General features: G+C 42.7%; 1 protein-coding gene across 1 annotated transcript; it reads left to right on the forward strand.

Annotated features, from left to right (window-relative positions):
- The first annotated feature begins 746 nt into the window (after positions 1–746).
- LOC114692338 (glutathione S-transferase alpha-3) lies at positions 747–17,687 on the forward strand. Its single transcript, XM_028868065.2, has 7 exons — positions 747–854; positions 8,593–8,700; positions 9,799–9,850; positions 11,320–11,452; positions 12,517–12,658; positions 15,772–15,903; positions 17,316–17,687. Exons 2-7 carry the CDS (start codon positions 8,614–8,616, stop codon positions 17,433–17,435), a joined length of 666 nt encoding a protein of 221 aa, XP_028723898.1. The 5' UTR covers positions 747–854; positions 8,593–8,613; the 3' UTR covers positions 17,436–17,687.
- The last annotated feature ends 1,752 nt before the right edge of the window (positions 17,688–19,439 follow it).

Here is a 19,439-nt window from a genome sequence, read left to right on the forward strand (position 1 = left end):
AATGATGGATAATTTGTGGTTGGGTATATTGTTTCACTTTCTGTTAGAAATTATTGTAAATATTCTAAATTAATTGAATGAGTTGGTACTATGGTCGTATTTTATGCCCATTTATAGGGACTTGACACACACAAAAGCCCATGAGAGAAGCACATTAAACACATAATGTGAAAATAACCTGAGGCACCATTATTGAGAAAATGCATTAGTAGCTGAAGGTAGAAGAGTCTAACACAAACCACATCCAAAGGCCTATTGGTGAGAAGGTAAGATCCTGGACACACACGTCAATGTGAATTTCAAAGAAAATATCTCTTTTTAGCATAAGCACATTCCCACAATATTTGGGACATACTCATATTAATAATCACTATTATCTGAAACTCAGCTATTTGCTCTGTACCTTACCTGGTAGCCCATTCAACAGAAATACTACCTAGTGCCAATAGCTAGCTCTTTACAGCATCTCCCAGCTTAGCTAAACAGAGATTTCCTGCTTGTCTTAGCCCTTGCCTGCCACTCATGGAAACCTCACAGGGAGTTTCTTGTGAAAGTCCATCCTCACTGAGACACAGAGTTAAATCTGTCTGAATTCTGTTCTTCAAATTTTCCACTGGCAGCACTGAAGAGGTAACATATTAACCAAAATTTTAGCAACACAGGCATGACTTTGCATTTTCCTTCTAATCTCTGGTGGATACTTCTGGCCTCTGGGCAGTGTGGGAGCAGCTTTTCTCTTATTGGATTGTCTGCCCTTGCCTGGGAAGGGCTTATTCAAATTAACAAATAGTTATAAAACATCAGGAACTCTTACGTGTTGTGGAGCTTTTTAGAGGGAACAGCTTTTTAAAAAGGTAAGTGCTATATCAAATCAATTTTCCTAACACACACACACACACACACACACACACACACACACACACACACACATGCACTTTGGCACCTAGAAAATACTTCAGCACAAGAAAACATATGTTTTATACTCACATTATGAACATTTGGTGCACTCAGGGCAGTCTAAGAATTGTTAATTCCATTTCTGCTGGATACACTGTTACAGAGATGTAAAAATGAAGGGTTTTGAAAATTGGAGTGTGAGAATTGTAAGAGAAAAATTAACTTCCTAAGGAGGAGAGAGAGGGGGTAACAGCCCAGACACACTGGAATTATGTCCAGGGAAGAGAGTGTGGTAGTGATGCTAGAGAGTGACTTTCTCTAGAGAGGAAACCAATGTGCGCCTGTGAATTGTGATGCGGAGGCAAGACATAAGGACAAGGAGAATTAAAGAGATGAGGAAGAAAAAATGAACTCCTCACCTCTGCTGGCTGAGATTTTGATTATGATCATGAATTGTGTTTCCAATCAAAACATCTGCGTTGATCATTAACCGTTTTTGACTTGTATTCTCTCTTATCTGCCTATTATCCGGTGCAAAATGCCTCATAAACTGTATATCAGAGCAATATGCCTCAAAAACCATGTACAATCTAGTTGATTATGGGGAAATGCTTTGGATAAAAATAAGCATACCTACACATGTTGCCTAACCTTTTAATCCTTTAGGTCGTCATAACTACATATTTAACACAACTATGTTGGATAGCTATTGTTAATGCAGCTCTCTCTCCTACTCCCTCTTTCTGCCCATACAAACACTTGGGTATACACAACTATTCTTTTCTTTTTCAGAAATATTGAGTATAAACTCACTGTATAAAGTAATTGAGTTCATCCAGATACTTGCAGTCAAGTATATCATTGTACTTTGACCCTATGTATCCCGGCTACCCCCTCTTGCCCCCTCTTCTGCTCTTCTCCTTCCTTGCCCCAAATAGTCCTCCTCCACCCTGTACCCTCCCCTTCCTCTCTCTCTCCATGTCTCTGCCTCCCTCTCTCCCTCTCTCCCTCCCTCCTTCCCGCTCTCCAACCACTCCTCCCTCCTCCCTCTCTCTAATAAAATCTATACTAAAACCATTTTTAGGCAGTGATTTTTCAGTTTATTTTCAACATATGTACAGGGTATCTTGGCCATATCCAATCCCCACTCCCTTTCTCCCTCCCTCCTTCCATGTCTTTCTGCCTCCCCTCTCAACACACCTCCCTCCCAACTTCCTCCTCTTGCTTTGCTACCCACTGAGTCTGCTTGGTTTTGCCCAAATACAAAGGAGGTGGAATCATCCACTGGATCATGATCAACCTACCAGTGAAGTGACTCTCCTGCCTCAGAAGCTGTCAGCCCCCATTAGCTTTTCAAGCAGGGGTGGAGCACTGGGAAGCCCTTCTCTCTCACACTGGAGTTTTTAAATGGATTGATTATGTGCAGGTAACTATGGTAGCAATGGGTTCAGGTAGGCAACAGCCATGTCATGGAGGAGGACTGCACCTCACAGCACCCCTCCCCATTCTCCAGCTTGTAGGCTCTTTCTACCTGCTCTTCTACTGGACCTGTACACATACAAGGTCCCTGTGCCTCGAGTGGAAGGCAGGCCTTTTCTTCATGAACTCCAACACTGCTTTCTGCTAACAACCCTGAAATTCTTCTCTGGGGCATGAGTCCAAGTATCCCAGCTTCCAGTGAGCAGAGTCTCTGAGTAAAACTCCAGCTGCTACAGCTGGCAGCCTTGAGCCTCATCTTCCACTGCCAGCAACAATGTCCTAAAGCTATGTAGGCTGGGAAAATCCAGACTGAGACTTACTTCTGTAGAAACAAGTCATTTTCCATGTCAGGAGTGGTAGAATGTCGTCTAGTCTTGGCAGTAATGAAGCAGATCACCAGTGACATCCTCTTTGTAGGGTTCAGGCATCTCCTGGCACAGCAGAGGAATGGCAGGGCAGACAGAGTTCCCCAACCTCAGCAGCACTGTAAGTTGTGTGACCTTTTCGGGGAAGACCTGAATAAGTATCTCCTCACCCCAGATAGGGCACCACTGAAAAATGAAGGCAACTATTTCATCCACATCCAACTTTGGGAACTAAGGACTTTACTGAGGTTAATTAAAGGAGCACATCGATTCAAAGGCACAGGTAATGACTCAAAAGCTGCCTCCTAGAGCTTCCTGCCTGGGTTGTAGGAAGGTCCGGTGGACAATCCTTTCCCAGCAATTGTTCACTACTTTTATCACCCTGGGGAGGGGGCTTGTGAATATTGTAGTTTTTATGATCTTCCTGAGCCTCTTAGGTTTCCTTAGCTTCCTTAGAATCATAAGCTTAGTTCCTTCATAAGACTATTATTTTTGAGTCAGAGGAAATAGCTACACAACACTATCCATTTTGGCTGGCTTACCCTTCCTGTGAAGGACTTCCCTCTCTGTTTTAGTATGCTGAGAGGGATTCATGACCTCTACAACCCAAGAGTGTACAGTATTTCATATGTATATCCCCTACCCTCAGTCTGTGACGATCCAATGAGTCCCCAGCCTCGGCACTGGGGAAGCAGCCTAAGCTCTGGCTGAGGATCAGTTAAGGAGCTGACTTTTCAAGGGCTCACACTTGAGAAGTATGAATGGGAAGGACAAACACTGGAGCATTTGGCAGTTAGCTGGAATGCACAGGTTGTTAGAATGTGGAAGTCAACAATGCCACGAAACAAATGTTACCACTGGGGGGGAAGAGGCTGAAAGTCCAGGTGTCAAAATAACCAGGTCTAACAATTCACAGGAAATAAATCTGTGGAAAAGGATATTGAATAGATGATATAGAGGAGCAGGCTGGCAAGATGCTGCACAGTAGTGTTTTTGTGAGATGTGGTCCTGATTTGAAGGGAAGAAGGCAGACATCTCAGCCTTCCAAAATCTGTTCTTTCTGGCAAGTAGCACCCCAACCCCATTGTGAAAGGGATAGCATCCTCATTGTCTTAGATGACTTGTCTATTCCTATGGTTCTCACTTGCTTATCCATCTGAATCAGGATCACAGGTGGAGGTCTGTCGCAGACCACCCAGAGGGAGACCACCACTGCGGGAGAACCAGGGAGAAGGCTTGAGGAGAAGTCAGGAATCGGCAAGGAAATGACAGACAGACACACAATGTGTTGATGTGCTGCTGCAGATTTACTTCTGTAAAATCAGTGCTTATATTCTTTTACAATCAAGGAACTTGGCAGGGGGTTACATCAGATTTTTAACTTTTACAATTACTTCAGAATCAGCAAAAAACAATAACAAAGTACATCAGTATCTATTTCTGTGTAGTGCAAGAGACAATAACAAAGTACATCAGTATCTATTTCTGTGTATCATTTCCGCAGCTTGGAGTTCATTGCGGTTGTTGCTTAAGGGCATGATCTCAGAATTTTGTGAAATCTGTCTCGCGCCAAAGACCACATCTGTGGGAACCAGATTTTTACCAGCCAAGGTTTAACTCACCCTCTATATACTTTTTGTATAATTTCATTTATTTTTTCCTCACTCCTATATATCCACTTATCCTTCCAGTTGTCATATACCCTTCTATACCAATACCTTAGGGCTGGCTTCATATTTTTTATGATCTGCTGTCTTTCTTCTTTACTATAAAGGGACCAAGGCTTTCTAATCCTGGCTAGCCTTTCCATAAAAGGCAAATCACTCCAAAGTTGTTTCTTTCCTTCATGATTCACCCATCTATTCCCAACTTCATCATAGCTTCCCGTATATGGGAGCAGCTCTAGGTAATTTCCACTCTCAGGGGTCCACCTAGGGGCTGTCCACCAACACCCCCCGACACAGAAAAGACATACAGAGAAAAAGCATGATTAGTGCCAACAAGGACTGTCGTCAAGGCCATCTTGTCCTCCAGGGCCTCCTGGAATCCTCAGGCTGCATGGCGACCGCTGATTGTGGGGGAACCGCTTGAGGCCTCGCTCCCGGAAGCTCTAACCTCAACCCTTCAGCTGCTGGGCCCCAGTGCAGCGGCATGCTTTGCTACAGCTACACAGGTGTCACAGCTGTGGGCGTAGCAGAGGTCCCTAGAGACAGATGATGTGAAGTTACTATTGAGCACATGCTGCTCTGCCAGCTTTACAAGAGGCATATGAATACCTGTAAAACCTTACAGGGAAAGGACCAAATCAGACAATGATCATCCCCTGATGCATTGCAATTGCTCCAGATGGGATGGCTGATGTTCCAACACATGCTTGTCTCCTAGGAACTAGGGCAACGGTGAACGTGCTTTACTATGTTTCTATTATGAAGGTTATATGTATTGATTCATTGTGTTGCTCTTTGGCCCCTGAAGGTAGGCAGGTGTAACTGTCTCTATAGTTAGAAGGGAAGTTGAGACTCAGATTCAGTAATCTTTTGGGTCAACATGTCTCTAAATGGAAGGACTTATGTATGAGGCTTCCTCCTTCTACCTCTTAAGGGTGTAGCACTCTGAACTAGATGTTAGGATTCACCAGAGATCCAGAGATGTGAATTTACTTTACTACTGGGGTCACTATAGGTTTATCCCTTTTTTTTTTTTTTTTTTTTTTTTTTTTTTTTTTTTTTTTTTTTAAGAATTCCATTTCTTTGGTTTTTTGTTTGTTTGTTTTGTTTTGTTTTTGGAGACAGGGTTTCTCTGTGTAGCTTTGTGCCTTTCCTGGAACTCACTTTGTAGCCCAGGCTGGCCTCGAACTCACAGAGATCCACCTGCCTCTGCCTCCCAAGTGCTGAGATTAAAGGCGTGCGCCGCCGCCGCCGCCGCCGCCGCCGCCGCCGCCGCCGCCGCCGCCCGGCAAGAATCCCATTTCTTTTGACATTTTTTTCTTCACATTCTTTTTGCTTGCTTGTATTCTGTTTTGTTGTTGTTATTTTGAGTCTCTCTCTCTCCCTCTCTCTCTCTCTCTCTCTCTCTCTATATATATATATATATATATATATATATATATATATATATATATATATATATATATATATATATCAACCCAGCCTCAAACTCTTTATCCTCCTGCCTCAGCATCCCACATACTGGGATTACAGTCATGTACCACTACACACAGAAGCCAGTTTTCTTACTGGAACAAATAAAGCTATGTTGTCCTCATCACACTGAGATCCATCAGTCTTCAAAGTACTGAAAACCTTTATGAAATTTTCTTTCCCTGGGGTTCCAGAAAAGCTGCTCATAGAAGGGCATTCATGAATAGAGGCTTTCTCATTCCCTCTTCAACCTTGTCTAGGCTGAAGGACATTGGGAAATGGGCAGTAGTTCCTCAGGAGAGCAGCTTGGAGCTCAGGGAGGGCTCCAGGATGGAGTGGAGAAGCCCTGACTTGTACCAGGAGAAAGTCAGTAATCGAATGCTATGAAAGTGGGAGTAGAGTGTTTCTCACTGAACTTGATGAAACTCTCTGTAAGTCAAGCACTATGAGCTGTTCCCACGGTGGTTGTAGACAGGGCAGTTACTCCTGGGAACTGACTGTGACTCGGGAACATGTTGAGACCCCATCAAGTCATTGAGTCTCTCTCATTGTCATTCTGTGGACTCTGTGAGGCTGTGTGATACTCTTTGTCCTGGCCATGAATCAACCTTTGGAAGGCTCTTGTTTGGAAACTGGAGAATGTTAGAGTGAGGAGCATTATGATGAAATACCATGGAACATGATCCTCTATCAATAATAATAGGATTAGTGAGCAGATTTGAATCACTTGGCTCTGTGTCCCCAACAGTCAAATACCTGAAGCCAAGTGAACTTTACTCTCCCTTTCATTCTGCTGAATTATCCCCCTAATAAGAACATGCAATACTCACATTCTAAATAGTAAGAAGGACGGAGTGGTCGCATTTCCAACAGATTTTATAATGTAAAGGTTGGAACTTAGGAGCTCTACATCTTAAGTGATGCAATTTAAAGTAGTTTGCTATTTTAAATCCAAGTGCATATATTTTAAAAAAATAATCTGTGCGTAAAGACAAAGAGATTGTTTCAAACTGCACAACATCAAAACTTTACCAAAAGAAATGTAATGTTTTATAACAGTCTTTGGGTCTGTGGGGGAAGGGAGTTTCCTCAAGTCCAGCGCTGGAGCCTCAGGTCTCAGTGACTCCTGGGTATTTAGTTTACTCTCATGACCTCACTGGCTCCATCTATCCCAGGGCCCACTGCATTTTTATTCTCTGGTTCTTTGCTGTGTTCTACTTCCAAGCAGCCTGAGATGGGGGGGAGGGGCATCAAATTTCCTTAATGGACTCAGCAGGATCATTCACAATGACCGAATGAGCATACACATGTGCATATGTCCACACATACAAGGTACACACACTGAACTGAAAACACATCCATTTCCTTTACCTTTTTTGCACAGTGACACTTCCTATCCTTTTCTATTTCATTTTTTTTTTTCAAAAAGTGGATTCCATAACCTACCTAGAGATTCCACCATATTTTGAAACTAATACCACAACTAATACAGCCTAGACCTTGGTTTTGAACAGAAGAGTGAATACTGGAAAGGTGCTTCATCTTGAGCAGGCTCCTCTGGAAACTTCTGTCTGTACAGATGTACCCTGGAAAGAAATTTATAAGTCCCAGTAGGTGATTTTTTTTATTAGGATAAAATGAAGATGAACTGATGAGAGTGCCCAGAGTGGCAGACATGGACATCCCTGAACTTGGCTGTAAAATGAATTGTATTGAACTTGTATTCTGTAAAATGAATTCAGCAATACTCCTTTTTCTTGACTTCACATAGAAATGCAAACATAGAAAAGATAGAAAAAAACACAAAGATAGAAAAATCACATCCCAAAGAGGCAAGGAATTGGCATGCTATGTGGTAGGCAGAATATGACTGTTTTAGAGGGCAGCTGAGTTATTCTCAGCACTCTCCCTCCATTTGGTACAACAGACCCTTTGAAGCCTGACCTCTGCTTTTGATCAAACAGAGCCTAACAGCCCAAGGGCTGAACAGTGCCTGCTGCCCTGGTCATGCTGCTGGCCATGTCCTTTGGGTTTGATACGATCAGTTATAAGACTTCACGCATAAGGATACAGATCCTTCTTGTTTTTATTCCTCATGTGATTTTTCGCTTTTGTCTTTCACTGGTTTGGTGTGGTTGTGAACCATGCCTCAATGTTATCTGATAGCCAGTTTCCTTAACAGAAAAATGGAGAAATAGCCAGTTCATGCGGTCATGTGACTATTACAGGCAATGTGTTAGAAGAGATCTGGGCTGGGGCTGTAGCTCAAGGATACAGAGCTTCCCAAGCATAGGCAAAGCCCTGGGTTAGACCTTCACCAAGAGGGGAGGAGGAGGAGGCAACTGAGAGGAGGGGAAGGGAAGAGAGAAAAAGAGAGTGGGGTGGAGTGGGTAGGACCATTAGAGATCTACAGTAAACTGTGGTTTGCTGGTACTCTGTTTTCCCATTACGTCCCACACAGTTTTATCCTCCACTCTGACCGATGAACCAGTTTTTTTAAAAAGTCACATTTTAACCAAAGGAGATGCTAAACTGGTTTGGTGAAATCTGAGGGTGGTTCTTGATGGGTAACAATTTGGATCGAGGAACATAATACTGGAATGTCTCCAATACTGGCATAAGGAAGCCAGCCTTCTTCAGTGTAGTCGCTGCTATCCAAATACCCTCACAGGACAGATTTTTAATAACTGGTGTGTTTCATTCCTGTTTAGAAAAACCAAGCGATTGCTGCCATGGCTGGGAAGCCCATCCTTCACTACTTCGATGGCCGAGGCAGGATGGAGCCTGTCCGGTGGCTCTTGGCTGCAGCTGGAGTGGAGGTATGTTTTGACTTGAGTCATTTTAAGTTGAACGTGAAATTGAGTTTACCAAACATTTTTCTCACAGGAGCTGTCAAAGTATCTTACTGAATGACCTAAAATAAAAACTGCTAACTATTAAGTGACTCACAGATTTATCCTAATAAATTATTGTTTTCATTATCAATCATTGACATTAAAAGAAGAAGGGCTGGAAAAATTGCTAGGGGTTAAGAACACTTGCTCCACTTCCAGAGGACCTGAGTTCAATTCTCAGTGCCCACTTCAGGGTGAAGTACATTATTCATAAACATAAGATCAATTTAACCTATACTTAAGAACTAAAAGGATGATATCAAAAAGAACCCATGAACAAGAATTCCTACAAAGAAGCTAAGCCTGCAGAGGCTGATTTAAACTATGGAGAGTTTGGCATGCCATAGACCCAGAGGCTAATTCCAATTTATCTTGGGTACTCTTTAGCTTCCTAAAGAGCCATTCTTTGTCCACCTCTGTGTCAGACCTAAAATAAAAGCAGATTCTCCACCAATGGAAGGGCTGAGCATTTTATCAAATAGCATCAGGGGCCTAGAGTTGAGATTCCACCGCTTGACTTTAACCTACCTCTGTAATGGTTCCAATGTTGTGTTTTAAAAATAATTACAGATCATTGTGTTTAAAGTCATTACAGATCATGCCTATTGGCAGATGTTGGGCACTGTCCTATGCCATCTTCCATGCTGGGTACACAGACATCTTCCTTCTGATCTCATGGGGAATAGGCTGGAATATTATAAATGGTAGCCCAAAGAAAAGACCAGCACTTTCCTTCCACTGGCATTCCTGTAACCTATGACTTAATTATCAACATAGGCAGAGTGCAGGGAAAGACAATGTCAACTGCAAGAAAGAGAAGCAATGTGCTGTGACCACAGCTCCTTTCTTAAAAGAGCTGCTCTCAATTTCCCACAAGCCATGATTAGTCCACCTGTGTACTTGCCAAATTAAAAGATATCTTCCTTCTCTCATATTATCTGCAGACAGGAGTCATCAAAGTGAAAAGCCTGGAATGCAATGAAATTAATTAATAAAGATGTGTTCATTCTTTCTGTGTTCTAGTTTGAAGAAAAATTTCTGAAAACTCGGGATGACTTGGCAAGGTTAAGAAACGGTAAGAACAAAGATCTAAATGCTCCTGAGAGGGTTTCTAGTGGAAGCTTTAGACATTAGACATTACCTATGTAAGTGTAGCATTCATTGATGAAAGGGTGGTAAATTGTCAGCCATGGGTCTCTGTGAGCAGATCTGGTGAAGAGCTCAGTTAAAAGGGCTGAAACTTGCTGTGGGATGTTCTGTATGTCCTGTGGGAGCCCTTCTTGGGTTCTTTGTGGCGTTGCCCAGCAGGTCCGTATAGAGGATGATTGGGACCATGGGCCTGCAAGTTGTTCTGATTGGTTAATAAATAAAACCTGATCGGCCGTGGCTAGGCAGGAAAGATAGGCGGGACTAGCAGAGAGGAGAAATAAAAGGACATAAAGGCAGAAGGAGACGCTGCAGCCGCCGCAATGACCAGAGATGCTGCAGTCGCCGCAATGACCAGCAGCATGTGAAGACGCCGATAAGCCACCAGCCACATGGCAAGGTATAGATGTATGGAAATGGATCAATTTAAGATATAAGGACAGTTAGCAAGATAAGCACAGTTAGCAAGAAGCCTGCCACGGCCATACAGTTTGTAAGCAATATAAAGTCTCTGTGTTTACTTGGTTGGGTTTGAGCGGCTGTGGGACTGGCGGGTGACAAAGATTTGTCATGACTGTGGGCAAGGCGGAAAAACCCCGGCTACAGAAACTCTCTCTGTGTTTGCTGAAACCACCCCAAAGTCCCCTGAATGTCCTGTCTCTGCTTCCCATGCTTGCTGCAGTTAGCTTGGGTTCCCACACAACCTGCCATCCACATACAATTCACTGGATGCCAGCAGCAAATGTGTCAGCCACTTACCTTGAGTTCTATCAGGTTTTACAAACAAATTCCCTAGTGATCCTACATTATAGGATTAACAAGAAGATTGTGTTGATTGTATGGAATACTATGAGGGAGGATGAGAGAGAAAAGGGGGAGGGTCCACACCTATGGGTGAGGGTCTCTGGGCCTACCCAGCACACACTGACCCTTGCTGTTAGTGAAAAACACACAGGAAACCCACACAGAAGCAGGTTTGTCATCTTGCCTTGATGTCATGAACATCAAGAGACCTTTTTAATTTTAAGGGTACCAGTTAATAATACAATTATTCCTCTTTCAACTTCTTCCTAAATTATACATGAACATGAGTTAAACACACCATCACACCCTGTGGTACACATGCAGAAGCATTGTCAATCTGAAATTAAAAAGTTAAAATGGTAGAACTTAGAGGACACTAAAAACAGAAAAAAATTAAATGTGATTACACTGAAAAATTAATTAGTTATCAAGCAATTAGTTATTTTTAATTTTTCTGTCATTTCATCAAATACTTTTTGTTTTGAACGTGTCTGACCATGGATTGAATATATATAATATATACATATGTGTGTGTGTCGTATTACATATGCCCATAAACATCTTATTCTCTTTTCTCTTTGCTTCATCCAATAGATGGGAGTTTGATGTTCCAGCAAGTGCCCATGGTGGAGATTGACGGAATGAAGCTGGTGCAGACCAGGGCCATTCTCAACTACATCGCCTCCAAATACAACCTCTATGGGAAGGACATGAAGGAGAGAGCCCTGTATGATATACTTACTCTGGAAAATATTTAGGTCCTATCTTGAGTGAACAGAGTGATGGAAAAGGACCCACGAACACAATGGGCCTGTGTGCTTTGGCATACATACACTGACATCAGCTAAGTAGAGCACTATGGGATAGAGGGAAGAATATGAGAGGTTAGGGGTATCTCATGTAGAACAGGAGAGGGTGGAGTTCTGTTTCCCTTTGTTTGGTCTTCAGAAGCAGCATTTAGCCAATAGCTTTAGAAAAGGGAAAAGAGGTGGACAGCTTTGACTGTCAGTAAAGAGAAGGCCCCAAAGAGCTGATCTTCCAGTTCTGACAATTGCAGCTGTGACCCTAGGTTACCATGTAAATCTACATCAGTCAGGCTGATTGTGGCTCATAGACTCTGGTACAGAGACACCAGGGTTGCATGAAGCTTTGCGTGGGAACTAGAGGATTCTTGGGGGTGTCAAGACTGATCATGAGGTTTTCTCTCTCCTGATAGAACCGCCCCATTCAAACTAAATCTTCTGTAGAATTATGGGTTTTTTCTCAAAATGTTAAACATCAAGTCACCAATAACCCAGCAGTTCCATTACCAGATAGACACACAAGAGAAATAAAAATATATCCTCCGGAATAATGTTCACAGGATGTTCATAGATGCATTATGTTCAAAAAGTATAATGTTCAAACAGTAAAAAATGAGCCAAATGTTAACAGAAGAATGGATGAAGAAAGGAACATTTCTTGCTAGCCCTTTAGATCATTCGGAAGGGAATGTTACTGGAGGTGGTGGTGTTTGCCTTTATCCCAACAAATTCAGTGACAAGGCAGGAGAATCTCTGTGAGTTTAAAGCCCACCAGGGCTACAGAGAGATCCTGTCTCAAAAAAACAAAACCAAAAAAAAAAAAAACCAAAACAAAACATGAAACGATTGCTAACCAGCAAGTAAAAATCTATTATTACTAGCTCCATAGCCCCATCAGAGGTGAACTATTTGGCCACTGCCTTTTATGTTTTTCAACTATAAAATCTGAGGCAAGAGAGCTTTAGCAGAATGTTTGTCTGTTTTTCAGCATTGACATGTATACTGAAGGTCTGATGGATCTGGATGAAATAGTTCTCCATCAACCTTACGTTCCCCGAGAGGAGAAAGAGGGAAACCTTGCCAAGATCAAGGACAAAGCAAGGAACCGTTACTTCCCTGCCTATGAGAAGGTGAGTGCATGCTGTTTGACCTTTAGAGCGCTCAGAGGGCCTAGTACTCCTCAGGAGGCATCTGAGCAGCTAACATTGCTGCAACAAAAATGCCAAGCACGGTGTGGGTTAAACCTCAGACATTTATTTCTCACTGTGCTGGATGCTATGAAGTATAAAATCAAGACATTGCGTTGGTGTCTGGCCAGACTTGCTCCTTGGTTCTTTTATGCCTGCTTTCTCTCTGTGTCTTCAATGGCAGATGGAGGTAAGAGCTCTCTGGTGCCCCCTTGTTGGGAGGAGGAATGCCATTCATGAGCCCTTAAACTGTAGAACCTCTTCCCCTCGAGAGGGTCCTACTTACTAACAGCATCATGCTGTGGGCTGGAGTTCTCATCATCCTAATTTGTGGGAGATACAAACCATCAGGCACAACAGAGCCAAGAGGAAAAGGGCCTAGGTGTTCTTGGGCTGTTGGTCTTCACTTCCAGAACGGACTTCATTATTGTTAATTCAGCACCCAAACACTGAAGGTGTTGGGTAAAGGTCGAATGTAAAGAGCCATTGACAGTTATAGCAAATACTGTGTTCCTCCCCTCTCGCAAAAAAAAAAAAAAAAAAAAAAAAAAAAAAAAAAAAAAAAAAAAAAATTGTTTTTCTGTCACTCATGACAGAATTTTTTCAGACAGATTTCACAGTCACAATTAGAACTTGGGATGTGTAAACATCGGAGCCATACTAAAGGCTGGACCTGATTGAACAGGACACTGTAATCTTTTGGCTCAAGAGCATCAAAATGAGAGCAACACATCAAAAAACATTCCACCCCCCAAGTCTAGGGAAGCCTGAAACAGGTCTCCATCAGGAGAGTGTTACACTGTTTCAGGATGGACTCAGAGTATCTACACAATATTGTCAGAGGCATGGAAGGGAAGAGACAGTGAGGAAATACAAAGAAAACATAATTGCCATAATTAGCAACACTGCTCTCAGATTTTTAAAAGTAAGTTGCACAAGAATAAGGGAATAAAGTTCTATTTTCATATACATATGTACATCTGTTTGTTGTGTGTGTACCATCCTACTTAGAGTTCCATTTACAAATGAAGAGGCCATGTTTCAGAATCAGACACTGTTAGGCCAATCTGAACAAAAAAAAATGTCTAAGCTTGTCACTGAGGCAGGAACCTTGCAGATAAAGGAAGAACCATTTGAGTTCCATTCACTTCTACTTCACTGACTAGGGGCATTTCCCCTTTATTCTTCAGGTTTCAATAATGCTGAGTTATTTTAGCAAAAAGCTCACATTGTTCCCATTTGTTGTGTAAAAAGTTACTTAGCATTAGATTATTCTTCCTTTATTCAACAAATACTAATTCATTGCTGTGTGTCAGATCCAGGGTACAGAATAATATAAATGCTCATATCCACAGACTCTCCCTCTTGGCCCTTGGGATGCTTACAGATTAGGATTTATCCCATGAAGAGATGCTCTCTGTTGATTACAGTTTGTCACCTGCTGTGGGATGGTCTGTATGTCAAATTGTTCTGATTGGTCAATAAATAAAACACTGATTGGTCAGTGGCCAGGCAGGAAGTAGGTGGCCAGGCAGGAAGTAGGTGGGACAAGGAGAGAGGAGAATTCTGGGAAGCGGAAGGCTGAGGCAGAGAGACACTGCAAGCCACCGCCATGACCAGCAGTATGTGAAGACGCCGGTAAGCCACCAGCCACGTGGCAAGGTATAGATTTATGGAAATGGATTAATTTAAGCTATAAGAACAGTTAGCAAGAAGCCTGCCACGGCCATACAGTTTGTATGCAATATAAGTCTCTGTGTTTACTTGGTTGGGTCTGAGCGGCTGTGGGACTGGAGGGTGACAAAGATTTGTCCTGACTGTGGGCAAGGCAGGAAAACTCTAGCTACAGTCATCTGTAATGTGAAACCAAAGAACCCCTTGAATATCTGTTAACTACATAAATTACAGTGTCATTTTGTTCTTTTACCAAGCAGTTATTCATATTTCTATATGTATACATAATCTGATATTTGATAACATATTATTTTTAATTGGTAGTGCTACAACATTTTTCTTCTTTATTCTTCATGACTTTAACATTGAAGGATTATTTTAGCAAATATTACATGTTACTCCATTCATCTACAAAGGTTGAGATAGGTATGGTGATGCAAGCCAGTAAGCTGGGTGCTCAAGACATAGAAGCCAAAGGATCAGTTCAAGACTAGGCTAAGTACACAGTGAGTTTGAGGCCAGCCTGGGCTACATGAAACCCTGTCTCCAAAATAGAAAGAAAGAAAGAGAGAGAGAGAGAGAGAGAGAGAGAGAGAGAGAGAGAGAGAGAGAGAGAAACAAAGAAACAAAGAAACAAAGAAACAAAGAAGTGAAGGTAGGTTAGTTAGATTAAAGAACACATGGGTATCATGTGTTCATCGACTTGATGGCAAATCGGGCATCCTGTGGTGCTGGCTTTGTTGTAGGTATCCATTCCTCCCATCCCCCACCTACACATTCTTCTTTCCACCACGGTACCTTTTTCTAGCATTCCAAAATTAATTGGAGACAGACGTGCAGTTAACCCTTTGTTGCCTCGGCACTGCAGAGGATGCCATAGTATAAAGAGCCTGAGTCAGTGTTGCAGAGGAGATGACGATCAAGCTTACTCTTGATGCCATGGATATGAGGGCACTGGGAAAGGAGAATGAGGAGGAATGTAACCACTGAAGCAGTCTACTCAGTGTGAAGGATGTCTTCACACAGGTGAAGCCACTTCCCACTAAGAAGCTATGGAATACAGTGAGGCAACACCCTCAAGGTCAGATCTCCACGCTTTTAGTGTGTGTGGGGGGAGGGGGGTCAGGAAGAAATAGTGTGGCTGAAGCTGGGAGTGTCACACATGTACGAAAAGCAGTGAAGGACAGATGACAAAATGATGGGGAGACATCTGCCTCTTGATTTTATCATGAGTCAGAGAATAGAGCAAGATGTGGGGCTCCATACACACCTAAAAAGCCAGCAGAAGGGAAATTTGATTTGAGAGCCTCAGAAAAAGGTCAAAAGGATCCAGTGTGATGACTGTGGTTGTCAAGATCTGACTAACATCTTGAATCCCTCAGGTGTTGAAGAGCCATGGACAAGATTATTTGGTTGGCAACAGGCTGAGCAGGGCTGATGTTTACCTGGTTGAACTCCTCTACCATGTGGAAGAGCTGGACCCCACCATTATGGCCAACTTCCCTCTGCTGAAGGTGCTCTATTTCAAGCTCTCTGAGGGGCAGCCCATATCTTACCTCGTGGGATCTAATATTTTAACCCAACTTCTAGTTTCTTCCTGCCTTCATAGCTACCCCTTGCCCCCCACGGTACCTACAAAATGAGATTTTAGACCCTAGGTCTGAGAAATATGCTATCTCTAGAAGGCTATGTTGTCTTGTACAATGGAAAGAGTCCAAGGCCTCACGTTCTCCCCCCATACACACACCCTGTTCCACCTTGGATTTGATCCTGATTTCGATGAGATTCTCTTTATCACTGCTGTAGCCTGTTCTTGACAGTGATCCTATCTGGAGAGGCCTTTTCAAGCTTCTCTATTATCAAACATTGTACTTCCCTCTATGGTGGCTCCTTCACAGACATATTTCCCCAATGCAATAACTCCCGTGGTGTGTGTGTGTGTGTGTGTGTGTGTGTGTGTGTGTGTGTGTGTGTGATGTGAGCTTGTGTTCATCTCTGTGTGTGTGATGTATGCATGTGTTCATGTGTGTGTGTGTGTGTGTGTGTGTGTGAGAGAGAGAGAGAGAGAGAGAGAGAGAGAGAGGTATGCATGTTTCATGTGGGTGTGTACAAATGTACTTATGCATATGGAAGCCAGAGGTATACATAAGATGCCTTGCTGGATCACTCTCCAGCTTATCTTTGAATGGAGTCGTCACTGAGCCTGGAGCTCATCTATTCAGCTAGGCTGGCTGACCAGTGAATTTCAGGGCTGTCTTCTTCACCCTCTGCACCACAGCGCTGGGGCAAAGGTACATACTGTTGTACTTGCCATTATGTGGGTTTTGGGGATCCTAACTCACACCCTCATGCTTGCATAGCCGGTACTTTGTCCACTGAGCCATTCCTCAACCCTCCTGATCGTATGACTTGTCTTGGTTTTGTGTGGTGCTAGTGATTAACCCTCACATACACCAGGCAGTGCTGTACCACTGGGCTATACTGCCAGCCCCCCGCACTTCCCACTTGTCGTTCCCAGTGTGAAGGTTGGTTATGACCGGACCCGGGTTTCCTGTTCTATTTTTCTACCACTATTTCTGACTCTGTTGTCCCAGATCTTCATTTTATCTGTTTGGGTGTGTCTACATATCAACATCTGAGAAACAAACTGTTCATCCTTAAATTCTAGAGAAATGAAGAGTCTGCAGGACTAAAGTCCAGAGAAGAAGATGGGAACAACTTGAACAGAATGAATCTTTAAGATAAACCGGGGGAAAGCTCCATTTTTTCCCTCTCAACTTCATTCTCTCTGGGTTTCTGTCTCCAGCCTCCACCCTGCTGCTGATGGAGGGGATCGGTTGGTTTTCTGCCTGGCAGGGCTGCAGGACTGCACAAGCATTAGCTGTTTCTTCAGCTGATCTTTGAGGCTCTGATTTGTTTGTTGCAGGCACTGAGAACCAGAGTCAGCAACCTTCCCACTGTGAAGAAGTTTCTCCAGCCTGGCAGCCAGAGGAAGCCTTTCGAGGATGAGAAGTGTGTAGAATCAGTAATGAAGATTTTCAGTTAAGTCAGGCACATATGGATGAACAGCAGCCACAGGACCAACCTTCTAAAGCTTTGCAACAGTGAAGTGTTTTGATTAAATGTTGATCCTGCTTAGTGTGAGGCTTACAAGTTTTCTAAGGTTTGTGCATTAACTTAAGTAGTCATGACCTATGTGGATTTGTGGGATGCTATTTGGTTGTAGTCAATATTGAAATCATCATCACTTCCTGGGATATTCCCTTGAATTTCAATAAAACAGAACAAGCTTCTTAGACTCTGGAGTGTTCAAATATTGTCATGAAATAGCTGTCATAGGCTTGTCAAACAGAGATAAGCAGAAACCTTCATGTCAAGCTCTGGCTCTTGCAGACATCATCTTTCCTGATGGATCGTGCCCTTTCTCACCAAGTACACACATGCATGAGCACATGCACACTGTGAAGAACTGTTTCCTTCAACTAATTAACCGTTTTCTTATTCAAGTACTCAACCAGTATATTTATGTTAAATATAGAGCATTCATTCCTCCTGTGGCTGCATGAATGGTGAATAGAGCAAATATAATCATTTACCCAGCTCCAGAAGCTAAAATTACCATAATAAAAACTTAGGAAATTCCTAATACAAAATTGGACACTGTATGTCCCATTCCTAAGGCTTCTATGATAATGTACTACAAACATTGTGCCTCAAAGTAATATAAACCTATTCTCCAACAGTCCTGGGAGAGGGGTATGTCTAAAGTCTGCAGTGTACCAGGTTCTGCTTTGATGAGTTGTTCTTCTTAGCCTCTTCCAAGCACTTGCTGAAACCATGGTGAAATTCCTTGGTTTGTTGATATAGTACCCAAATCTCTACTGCCATGGTAGTATGGCATTTGTGTGTGTGTGTGTGTGTGTGTGCACGCACACACACACACACACACACACACACACACACACACAGAGATATTCCTCTTATCAATCACTGTTTTATGGACAGCCCCAATCTAGTAGAGCATCAACTTTTTACATTGGTAGAGACAATCTTTCCAGATGAGATCACACTTACAGGAATTATAGTTAGGACTGAAACATACTCTACGACGGAATTTATACTAAAGTCTCATGCTAGGGAGCAGTTAATTCTGGGCACATACCTAATACAAATACCTCTGCTGAACGCTGGGCTCTGAATGAGAGGTGATATAGTTATTTTTCATTCTACTATGACAAGAACACCTGAGAAAAGTAACTCATGGGACAAAGGGTTTATTTTGGCTTACACTTTGGGGTACAGATACTATGCCGGGAAGGCATGATGATGAGAATAGCTTTAGGTGTGGTATCAGGGATATGAAGCAGCTACTCACATTTCATCCCCAGTCAGGAAGCAGAGAAAGAGAGAGATGAATGCTGGCACTTGGCTCACATTCTCCCTTTTATTCATTTGGGGATCACAGTCCATGGGAGGATGTCTCTGACATTCAAGGTATGTCTTCCCTCAGTTAACCCTCTACAGAAATATCCTCACACACTTACACAGTGCTTTATCTCTTAGTTTATTCTAAGTCTCATCAAGTTGATAAGATTAATCCGTAATCATTATATTAGTGACTTTCCTATTGCTATTGCAGTGATAAAACACAATGACCAAGGTGATCTACAGAAGGAAGGTTTTACTTGGGATCACAGTTTCAGAGGTTATGAGTCCATGATATCGGGAAGTGGCAGGCATGGCAGAGGGAACAGCAGCTGAGCCCTCATATCTTGACTGTAGGCAGGAAGCTGAGAAAGCAAAGACTAGAAATTTCTCTAGTCTTTAAACCCTCACAGCCCAACTCCAGTTTCCAACTCCAGTGACACACGTCCTCCATCAAGACCACACCTCCTAAGTCTCCCTAAACACCACCACCTACTGTCAATCAAGTATTCAAATAGACAGGACTGTGGGGAACATTTCTCACCCAAGCCACCACAATCATCATTATTTAATTTTCTGTCCTGAAACAGTTTGAATATAAAAATAAAGGCATTGAACTTGAAGC

The sequence above is a fragment of the Peromyscus leucopus genome, chromosome 16_21 (assembly GCF_004664715.2).
Source record: "Peromyscus leucopus breed LL Stock chromosome 16_21, UCI_PerLeu_2.1, whole genome shotgun sequence".
NCBI classification, from domain to species: Eukaryota; Metazoa; Chordata; class Mammalia; order Rodentia; family Cricetidae; genus Peromyscus; species Peromyscus leucopus.